Genomic DNA, 12070 nt, shown 5'->3' on the forward strand with positions numbered 1-12070 from the left:
GTGTTTATTTACTAGCATTTCGAGTTCTTCCAGCTTATTCTCATACTTCTTGCATTCATATACAGACATCTAAGATACTGATTTGATTTGATATACAAGAGCAAGGAAGAAAATTATCACAAACATTTTTTAAAAAATCTCTATCTATAAAAATGTCACCATTCTAAAATCTAATATCTGAGGACTTTACAGAGCAAGCTCAATAATCTATGGAAAGCTGGGTATTCTCTCGTTACCAGTACAAAGAAGTCTTGTTTCTAACCCTGCAAAATCAGAAGACACTGGACCTTACAATGATGCCGGACTGAATACTGTCTGTCCTGCACATCAGACCAGTGTAATTTTGAGGGAAATAGTTTTGTCTCAAGTTGATTTAAAAAAAAAAAATTGTTATAAGCTGCAGAGAGGTCTGAAAGACTAGAAGGAGTGCTAAAGAAGATAGATAAGTGGCAGAATGAAAGTCAGGAACATGACAAATACAATTTATCACGTCTTTCAGTGCCACATTTATCATGTGTGTACATATAAAAACATATATCTACAATATATATTTATATACATATAATGTGGATTTGTGTTTGTGTGTGTGTGTATATATATATATATACACATATATATCTCTCTATACACATACAGACATATTAGTGAAATAACGTATTTCAGTATGAGTAAAACGACCACACATTTTTCCTGTATTGATTAAATAGAACATCTGCGGAACCTTTGTTTAAATAACCTTTACCAGGCGAATTTATTAGTTCCATCTGTGATGCTCATACCCCAGTAGTCCTGGCTGAGCAAGAGTCTAACCAACTTCATCCATCTTCATGGTCTGAATGAACATGGAGCTAAATAGAAGTCAAAATATTCGGGCTTTTCTGACCACAGATTATGGGAGCACACTGTTTGTTTTATAGCCATCAACCTGCTCAATTGAATCCTGCCTGCCTGAGCTTAGCAGCTTAAAATTCATTCCACACAGCCTGCAGTGCTGACATGGATATGATAAGACAGAAGAACAGAAACACCACTCTGAAGTAACCTAGCTGAACTGCACATGTTCTGACCCTTTTTGTCCTCCCTGGAGCTTTTGTTACCTGGCAAATGCAGCTCTAAAACTGTTTGTGTATCTCCAGATCTTTGCTCTTAGCCATGCAGAAGCCTATTTCTCTCAGGGACTGGCAGCCAAAGAGGTGTTCTCTGAAGAAGGCTTCTAAATGAGTGTGCAAGCTGAACTCTTACTGAACTGAATTAATTATTAAAGATGCAGATGGAACTGTCCAAATGATGAGAACAGCTCCTGATGTGTCATGATCCAAGCCTTCATTAAACCATTTCAGGCATACTAATGGTTTCCCATCGCTCATTACTTACATGCTCTTTTCTCATAGATATAATGACCCTGGTGCCCATAGGCATGACAGTCTATGGAAATACTGAAGTTGAAAGTTTTATGTCTTCCTCAGAAGGCAGTTTTCCCTCACAGACCCCCACGTTGTTGTGTATAGATTTTAATGCAATTGGAAGGATAGATTTAACCACAGAGAAAACCTTGTAAATTAAAGCAGCAAACAATATTGTCTCAGAATATGCATATTATTTCATTAATAAATATCATAAGAGAGAATTTAAACCAGTAACAGATGTTGAAAAGATTACAAATATTAAGCTCTTTCATACCATTGATAATGAATACCCTACTCTACAAACATGGCTCTTCTCTGGTTACGTTACACATGAGATTATTTTTCAGCCATTACTCATCTGCCTCTCTTTTTCTCTCTCTCTCTCAGTTGGACGATTAGAGGGCAAAGCAATTGCAGGAGAAGAATTACTCCCAGGAACTATGTTGTGATTGCTACCTGCTGTTTCATATTTGTGAAGTTGGGAATACTGCTCCCAAAGGCCTTTAGCCACTCAGTCTAAATGATTTGCTGGAGGATAATAATATCATGGCCAATAAATAACAGTGGACTCTGACTGTACATGGTCAATATAATTTAAATGTCCTTCACCTCTGTTCTCACTCTGACCTGATTATGAGGAAATATAAATGCCCTCAGCAAAGTCCCCTTCTAGTCCCCTCAAGTGAAATATTATATAAAACAGAGAGAAGTGATCTAGATAGTGCTTACAGTAATAAGTTAAACAAAAACAAACAAAAAACACTGGTTATAACCAAACCCTAAAGCACTGACTAGCTGAACTGTATGACATCAGACTTAGAACAGTTTTCTTTAAATGACCACAGCAATCATGTATACAACTTCTCATATTGGAAGAGTATGACCTACTGTACTAAAAATTCCGTTTAAATATAGTTGAAGACTTAGTACTGAATCAAATTCCAAAGTGGGAGGGATTTTCTTTTCTTTAAACTTGCTTAAATAGACTAAACTTTGTACTACATTCCTAGTTGCTTGACCACATTCTTCATACCTCCAGGAGACTATTATCTTTCTGTCTCTCTCTCTCTCCATACATACAATTTGCCATTTGAAAAAATAAAAGGAAATTTTACATAACAGATCCTTACAGCATTGTGACTGTATCTTTAAAATGAAGCATCTATTTGCACATTGTGCACCTGTCCTTTCTTAAGTGTCCACACTCCATGGGTTGAAAAAACTCCATTGTTTAACCGAGGTGGCCTTCTAATAAACAAAGAGTACATCTGGAGATACATACATCTGGAAATACTTCAGCATGATATCTTAAGACAGGATAAATCACCTATCAATAGGCTTGGCAGAATTAAATTTTTTAAAAATATAATTTTGACACCAATATCGATGTTTATTTTAAGCAGTTTTTTCTATTTTTACCTATTTAAATGTTTACAGGTATGGTAAGTTACGGAGTGGGTCAGACAATTATTTAATGACAGTAGGCATTGAAATTCAAGAAGTTAAGGCTTAATAAATGTTAAAACGCAGATTGTCAACATTATGTGTCAAAATATACAAAGTGAATATCCATAAATCAAACTCAGTTCTCAAGGAGATTTTTATTACTTTGACTAGCTACAAATTTTGATTATCATCAATGGAAATATTTTTGGGGTTGGTCTGTGTGTACAGTGAAATTGACTTTTACCAACATTTGATAAAAATCAAATCCTTCCAAGCCTACCTATCTTGGATGGTCTTGCACATCTTTTCACTGTAATTCGTAGATTCAAAATGCACCAATTGTCTTTCACATTCTGGGTCAGTGTAAATCATAAGATTAAAAAAAAATGTGCTTAAATAATTCACTGTATAAATCAATAAAAGGCAGGAATTTAAAAATTAAGGCTGACAAACTATCCTTGAGGCTGAAAAAAATATGACAAGACTACAAAGCTCGAATTAGTGAAGGGAGTGTCAGAAATTTTAATTTCTTGGCTTTTGTCAGTTTTTGTCACAACCATGGCATTATATAAATGCACAGGATATGGTATTTTACTGCCGTAGGTTTCTAAAAACACTAATAAAACCCACTTCACTGTTCCAAAATTTCAAAGTTATGAACTCTCTCTTATGTACCTACAGAATATCAGTGCACACTCAAGCACAGCTGGACCTTTCAGAGCTCTGACACAACAACCATAAAGTTGAGTTGTAAATTCATTTTGAACATCCTTTTCTTCCAAATTCTTACACCTGTATTTCCACCAGTTTGCATTAACTGCAGCAGATCTTCCCCTGGCTGAATATATAACCATGTTCTATTTATTGTAAAGACTGGAATGGTTCTAGGAATGGATAATGAATGAGTTAACCACTACATTTTTTATATATAAAAAAAATTATATATACAATTAAAATATTTCCACCCACTGGAATGACTCGCATGGATTTTCTATTGGGTTCACAATACACTGATTATTATTTATATAAAAAACATGTGAGTGTTTTATACATAGTACAGATAACATAGATATGCATATGGGGAAAAACACTTACAAATATATACACACATATAGCATATGTATGCAGAATTATTAGATTGAATTATTTACCCAGAGGATTGGAACTTCTGTTTGAGTCATTCCAGTCTGTTGGATAAATACTTAGTTACAATTTTTGAACGTGTACAAAACCAACTCAATACATGGTAGTAGTAATAATGGCCCTTTTGTAATCTGTATTTAGTACTATATTGATCTGTCATATGACTGCCATATCAATATGACCTTCAGTATTAAAATAATAAGGACAAAAGAAGAAGTGAAGAAGCACCAAATGAGTTCTGAACATTAATAATTTGGTCAGAACTATATTTTAAACATTCTTTACAGTCCCTTGTTCCCATTATAAATTTGCCTTAATTATTTTCATACAAAACTCTGAGAGTAGGATTTGTAATGACTGATGTTACTCAACCTTCACGACGCTGTTGCTCTTGTAAAATGAGCAAAAAGGGGAAGGAAAGGGGAGGTGGGGGGGTCGGAGGGAGAAGGAAAGCACTCTTACCAGAATAATGAAGGTAACAGGCCCAATGAAACTCCAGATAAAATAGTTATCTACGTGGAGCCAGCAACTGTGATGAAAAAGGCAATGAAAGTTAAATGATTACATTGGTTCCTGAATTGTAAAAATGTGAAGTGCAAAACCCATCTTAAATAATCCTTGAACAGGTGTTTCAATGTGAATACACAATGAGCCAACAACAGTGAATAGTACCATCTCAATCATGGCCATTCCCCCCTTAGCTAGGGCTGTTTTCCTGGGTTCTCTTGAACAAGATTGTTGATCATCTGCTCTGGTTTTCTCCTTACATACCAAAACTAATTTAAAAACAAAAAAACAAACAAAAAAAACGACCTCTCTCTTGCTCTCTTTTTAGGTTCAGTCAAAGTTTTTGCTATGGACTGATGAAACCTGACATCAGTAAATGCTTTAGTTTCATAGGTTTTCTATGTAATCTTCAAACTTTGCCTTTAACTTTATATCATAAGCAAAGTGCTGATCCCTGAAGAATGCAAGATAAAAAAACGTTCAGATGTCATGTTTTGCTACAAAACAGTATGATATAAATAAAATACCCCATCTGGGAGTTGAATAGTAAGAAAAAACACATATGATATTAAAGTAAATGATGCATAAACTTATCGGGTGACTTCACTTAGTGGTTCATTTTTATATAGCCCAGCACCCTGCTGAATCTCTTTTATTTGTCTTTCATCAGTAACAAAATCAAGCAGCTTTCTAGAAGTCAACAATATCTTCTCATACTGTAACTAATTTCATCAAAGGACAAAGTAAAACACCATTGGGAGGCAAATTCATGCCTCCAGCAACTCAAATCCTCAGAAACATTCTATGTCTACCTTCTGTCACTTTCTATAAATATCTGTATTTTTATAAATAAAAGGCAATGGGTAATTTTAATCCTGCTTTACCCTTCTGATAAAATATTATCAAAGTGAAATATATAGGTTGGAATATTGTACTGTCATAATTCAAAATGAGAGCTAGCCAGAGGGCCAACCAAACAAAGAGATCTAATGAAGCATTAGCTTAAAACTGGGTGGTTAAGCCTGTCAGACACATTAAGTTCGGAAGAATTTTTACTTAATATCCATTTGAGGCCAAAAAGTTATTTACTTTTTCAATTTGTTTTAGGTCAATCTTTTGTGTTAAAAGAAAGACTATAATTTAGAATCTGCCTCTCCAGAGTACAAATCCTCTGAACCTAGACAATTACAAAAGACTTGATTGTAATTTGTGCATGGCATTGCCATTCTCTTACCAATAAAGCTTTCAAATGCTATTTTAGTCTGTCAGGGACCCTCTGACAGCTAACAGGCTTTAAAAAAATTATTCACTTGAAAAACACTCAGGTCACTTGCAATTACTTACGCTTTCTCTGTTCCATAGCTCTTATAGTCAATAGCTGCTGAGACACCAACTACTGTGGCAGGGAAGAGGTAGCCAGCAACATAGTAGTACTTCTTCCTAGAATATTCACTTTCAAATACTTCTACTAACATGAGATAGAGCTGCACTCCTTCTAGGCACATCCAGGCAAATGCTGCCAGGAAGAAAAAGTGTAAGAGGCCTGCAAATATCGGACATGCAATCTGCAAAGAAAGAGAAACATGAAAATACAAACTGCCAAAACCTTCCTAGCTAATTCGATACACTGCAAATGAAACAGCATACAATTTTGTTATGAAGGTAGTAACTGAATATTTCTACCAAAGACACTTCACAAGTCCAGAGTAGTTTTCACTAGCCAAAAACCTACGCTAGATATTCAGAAATGTTAGTAATGTATCATGTCTACAGTAGCTGCAGAAAGTATACTCAATTGCACTATGTACGTTAAGTATGGAAATAACTTATTAATATTCCTTACTGTAGTGGAAGCATTAAAAACAATTCCTTAATTTTAGGACTGGGATGTTAACACTACTGCAAGACTTACATTGTAGATGATTTGGTACATGAAGATAAATAAAGAACAGTTGGTTCTCCATGTATTATTTATATCTTCTGTTTAAAATTCTTATGCAGCCATCCGAATTTTCTATCTGCTTTAATATAAAATAACTTTGCTTTTACTATTTTAGGAAGTTCTGCTGTTGTATCAGTAGCCAATTTAGATTCACTGCTGTCTAGCTGAATGCTGGATGAAATTCTACCAAATTATTAAATTCTAATCCACTCTCTCAGCTCTGAATGATGGGATGAATTTTACCAAAGCTTCAAAAAGTTGCATCAGACACTCAGAGGTCTTCAGTGTAAAAAGTTCACGTTTCTGGTACATCAACATTTAATTTCAGCACCACTTTGACAAGTACCCTTTAAATCACCTATCTTTATTAACATATGCTTCTTAATGGAAAAACACTATTTCCCTTTAAGAGGGAAATAGAAGCTATAATGGTATTTTTGATGCCTGCAAATATTATTTGTGAACATGTCCATCTTAATCTTTTGTAACGCCTTTTATCCCAGCCTTGCTGTGTCAGTTACATACAGAAACTTGAAAGCTTGGCAGTGGTGTCATATTTAAATTCACATCCATTTCAAACAGTCATTTTCAGAGAACAAGATCAATATGCACACAGACTTACTTTGTATTCTGTTTTATCGATGCCTATTAGGAAAATGAACTCTGCAATGAATAGGTTGATACAAAGATTCTTGTGAATAGTATTACGATCACTTTGTAGGCCACGGAAGAAACAGAATGTGAAGATGCAGATGGCCAGGCATACAAGGGAGATGACAATTCCCACCCAGGTGATGACAGTAAGGAGTAGCTCATGCACTCCATCTTTGTACTGAAAATAATCAAGAATGGAGAAAATTAATATGGCCACTTATCAGTACAAACAGAAGATCATTTAAACAGGTAGCAGCTAGAAAATTCCTGATGAATTTTATAGATGACAGAAGAAACGTGCTGAGTATTTTATCAATCTGATGTCAGGTTTATCTGCTGTTCAAGATTAGTGTGGGTGCAAGAAAGGCAGCTCTGAGTACAGAGAGATAGAAATTTGAAATAGACGAGATAATATTTTTACTTTTTTCATGGTGATCTGTAAGCTTGAAGAAAATTCTGTGGAAGAGACTTGTACCATGAATGTATTGCTGTACACATGTGCAGATACAAAAGAAAATTCTTATAATAGTCTATAAGAGAAAATCTTGGTTCTTTCCTACAAACCTACAACTCTATGTCCAAAAAATCTGAGTGGAAGAAATATGTGAACATTCATCATGAAGAAATCAATTAGAACCAAAAAAAAAAAAAAAAACAGAGTAACTCATCTGACCCTTCAGCTTACAACACAAACTCAAACCTCATGTTCAGGTAAAGACTGGTTCAGAAGATTGTCCTCACTTTCATTGGCCACAGGGTCAATCCTGTCATTCTCCTTCGTTTTGTTTCTTATATTGGTTGTATGGCTCAGCAACTCTCTGGCAGCTTCTTTGCTGGGCTATGCTGCTGCTACGTTTATATTTGCAGGCACTCTTGGGCTTCCCTATTTAGCCGCTCTCCAAAGTGCACAATGTCCAGGCAAAATCCCAGAACCATTCAAATGTCACATGCTCTGGGACTTTAAGAGATCTCATAGGCAGCGTGGTATGCAGCTAGATGGCAAAGCTCTGTAGTGCAGGGAAGTTTGAAGAACCCAGTAAAGAGGCTGCTGGACCTCATCGTTAGTATAGCAGCTTGTGTTTAAGGGAGGGCATAGAATACACAAACTTCCCCACAATTCATATCCAGCTGTATCTGGGAATTTGTTAAAGGCATGGGGCTAGAAGTTGAATGGAGGGACCTGAAACCTGTCCAGTTATGGGAAAGCACATCTGGTCAGAAAATTTCAACAAAAACAAGATTGTGACAAAAATCAGAAACAATTAAAAAAATATAATGTTCCCCTCACCTTGTGATCAGTTCTATGGAAGAGGGAGAAAGGTCATATGGAGAGGAAGCTGCTCTTGGAAGTGATGCATGAAAGTTGGAAATGCTCAGAGATATGTTTAAGATTTGGATAAGCATCTGAACTTCTGCTTTCTTCTACATATTAAAGCCAAACCTTCAAAGGTTTGCTCTATACTGACTAGAAGCATCATTACTTACCACAATTTCCCTATGGGCCATAAGGATTGCAAAGTTGGTTAGGTGGCTGCAAGCACAAGATGTATGAGTTTTATTTGTGTCAATCAGCTTGCACCCCTGAGTGGACCAGTATCCCATCATAGTCCTCTCTGAGTAGTTCCAGAAGGAGCAATTTGCATTGAAATAATTGTCAGGCTGCGGGATAAAAGGATAAAAGGATAAAATAAAATTAGGATTTTACACTCTAAAATGGCAATAACAGTTGTTCAATATATGTAAAAGGTAATTTAGATTAAACTTTGCATGTTTCGGACTATAAAGTTTTTCATCAGCAAAGTTGTGGACTATGTTGTACAAGGCAGACATCTAGTTTAAAAGGGACTTTATAGTCCGAAACACTCTAATGTGTAATCTCAATTACTGTAGACCCAATTTTAAACAATTACAATTTCCATCTTACTATTTTATGCACTAATGGTGCATTGTAGTCTTTTTTTTCTTTCTGCGAAATTAAAACTGAATTTATTCTGTAGGATTTCACCTGTAACTGACCATTTAAAAATACTGTCCCTTTTCTATTCTCATTTTTGAGCAAACCAAAGTTGCACATAAGAGGCACCGGGAAAGGGTTAGCTCCTCAAGGCCTACTTCAAGGAGAACCTGCTGAAGTAGATAAAAAAGAGGAAAACCCACACATATTTTTCTGAGCCAGTCCTGATAGTTTACTATACCCACTCTCTTGGCATGGGAACAGGAAGAACCCAACTCAAACAGCAGAGTGAAAGAGCGTAGTGAAAAGAAACATATGGATTTAGCAGTCACGAGGAAGATGGGCAGCAAACTTTGAGGCATCGGACACTGTAGAAACTACACTCTGTTCTCTGTTGCATAAATCTACTTGAACAATTTGTAAAGGTTTCTCAAAGCTGGCCCGGAATTAAAGTAAGTACTCCAAGTGTCATTTAATTTTGCTACATTAAACAGGCAGAGTCATAGCAGTTGATATTTTTCTATCCTGCTGCTAAGGTAAGAGTTAATTTTCACTTAGAAACAAATTAGAGTCATTTACATTTTCATGTTGATTACTGAATTAGCTTTCATTAAGAATACACTTAAGTTCTAATAATCACTGAACCAGGCTCATTTAATTTTATGTTCATAGACTTAAATAAACTTGTGTCTCTGACCTAGTCCAACATTTAAAATTCAAATGGAAGGAAGGTGTTTTTTTCTGCTTTGCTCTTCTCTCTTGCTGATTTTATGTTCTTCCTATTAATTCATTAGCATAACTCACATCAGTGTGTTCCAGGGTAAAAAGCACAGGATCAGTCAGGTACACACGGCTGGACTCCTTGTTGATGGAGGCTGCAATGACGTGGGAGTTCACTGCAATGGTACTGTTCCGACCAACGAAGTCACTACCCAGCTTTATGGTCGCGTTTTCGGTACTGAGGAACCGTCCCAAACTTTTGTAAATGATGAAAACCAATTTTGCTAATCCTATTAAAGGAAAACTCCCATTATAATGTCATGGAATTGTAGGTGAAGAGTACAATGTGTACTGAATAATCTATTGTCTAAATGCAAAATAAAACATCAGCAAAGATGAATGCATTATGCAGGATTTGGATTCCAACCAAAGAGACTTACACACACTCCATACAAGAAAGAGCCACTGAACAGCTATTTTTACTTCTGCAAGTCAATGTATTAACATATTCAGAAATGCAAGATTTAAATTACTATTGCTTTAAATGTGTATTTTACACAGATTAAAGGAGTCAGATTGTTTATGTGCCCAAACTTACCATTCCTGCTGTTCTGTTTCACAGTGTTTGCAGAAAGTTGGATCAAATTGCCTCCTTCGCTGCCCTGAGGAAATTTCAAGTCCTGCACCTGGCCTTCTGTACTGAGCACTGCAACTTCCAGAACTAGTCGGACCAAACACAAACCAACAGAGGAGGGGAGAAAAAAAAAGTAGAAAACATATTTTGTGGTCAGATTACAATGTGGCAGGTGGTAACTTTCTGAAAACTCCTTATTCTGCTGTCCTTGTTTGCCTCTTCAAGACAGATGCATGCTGGCATGTTTCAACTATGTGGACTTAGTTTCTTTAATCTTTAATCAAACTTAGTTCATACTACCAAAGTAACAGCACTTCAGTGGTGAAAACATGATAACAAACCTTGTTTTATTGTGTGCTTACAAGATATCACTTTAAAAATGTTGTAAAATCTTAGGTTGAAAAAATGCTTAATTTTTGAAGCCCAGAGTGTCTCTACTGCATAAATTGTTAGTGTCTGTCTACAGTTTTTAACAGCAATTATGCAATACTAAGGCTATCCTAAAATACTGTAAATAGCTAGGTGCGTTTAAATAGTATAGTTATGTGAATCTGTATTTGTGTCTAGAAAAGTCCAAAATATAGGTTTTCTGCATGTATGTTAAAGAGTTGTTGGAAGACATTTTATGTTCTGCCAAACAAGTATTTTAAAAACGATTTAACTGTTACTATCAGTTCTTTACATTTAACTCAGGTTTGTATAGTGCAGAACTAAGGTTTTATAGAATTACCTCACAAGGTTGGATGCTCTTTGATAGGTAAAATTACTCAGTTCAGGACAGCCCACTTATCAGGAAATATCTTTGTCTCAGTGTTAAAACCTGGCATTTACGCCCACCTGTACATCAAATTTGACAATGGTTTAAATTTCCCACCCTACATATTCTGAAGGACAAACACAAATGCTTCCAATAACCAACAAAACAGTGAATGTACAAGAACATGACAGATCTACAGTGGTTTTTGCATGGAGACTATTTATTTGATTAATGAGTTCAATATAAGTATAAATTGTGACATCACGGGTCACTGAAGTCAAGGAGACTTTTCCCACTGAGTTCAATGGGGGTGGGGGGCAGTATTTCACTCAGAATGTCTTTAAAGGGGAGAGAGGGAGAACTGTGGGAATGGAGGGGACAGGTAGTCCACAGCAAGCCTTTCTGGAGTTAAGATTTTAGGTTGCTCTGTTTCTGAATGCCATTTAGTTTAATGGGAGTTGTGCTTGCACAGCTGGTCTGTTAGGCCTTGACTGACATCAGTAGCCGTGACATGAGCAATATATTATTTTAATTTGAAGGCAGCTTCTCCTGAGCACTGACGTATAAGTAGTCCCATCGAACTCAATAGAACTACTTGTACATCAGTGTTTGAAAGATCAGGGGCCTAGGTACACAGTCTACTTTAAAGGAAGCTGTTGCCTTACAAGTGGCATGTAGGCTAATTTGCAAAAGATGTGTCCTTACTGTTTTTCAAGGGGAAAAAAGTAAAGGTAAAAATAAGAATGAAAAATGTCTTCGATTAAATCAGACAAAAGAGAATATGTTTTTTAAAATTATTCTTTAACAGTTAAATCCAGCTCAAACTCTCAAAAGCTTTTCACAAAGAGATTCTATCCAAACTCCTAATAAGGGAGTGAAGCTTTTGTAATGTCAATTGGTGTAACTA

General features: G+C 35.8%; 1 protein-coding gene across 24 annotated transcripts in view; it reads right to left on the reverse strand.

The window, feature by feature from the left end:
- The window catches only part of ADGRL2 (adhesion G protein-coupled receptor L2), a 194649-nt gene that overhangs the window by 24772 nt on the left and 157807 nt on the right, over window positions 1-12070 (reverse strand). For all 24 annotated transcript variants that reach the window (XM_034779316.1, XM_034779315.1, XM_034779311.1 and 21 more), the window contains 6 exons: window positions 10371-10493; window positions 9857-10062; window positions 8584-8757; window positions 7067-7276; window positions 5847-6067; window positions 4458-4524 (listed from right to left, as the gene is read on the reverse strand). In XM_034779316.1, the coding sequence (XP_034635207.1) occupies window positions 4458-4524; window positions 5847-6067; window positions 7067-7276; window positions 8584-8757; window positions 9857-10062; window positions 10371-10493 (1001 nt within the window). The remainder of the gene's footprint in view (window positions 1-4457; window positions 4525-5846; window positions 6068-7066; window positions 7277-8583; window positions 8758-9856; window positions 10063-10370; window positions 10494-12070) is intronic.

Source organism: Trachemys scripta, chromosome 8, assembly GCF_013100865.1.
Source record: "Trachemys scripta elegans isolate TJP31775 chromosome 8, CAS_Tse_1.0, whole genome shotgun sequence".
Lineage (NCBI taxonomy): Eukaryota > Metazoa > Chordata > Testudines > Emydidae > Trachemys > Trachemys scripta.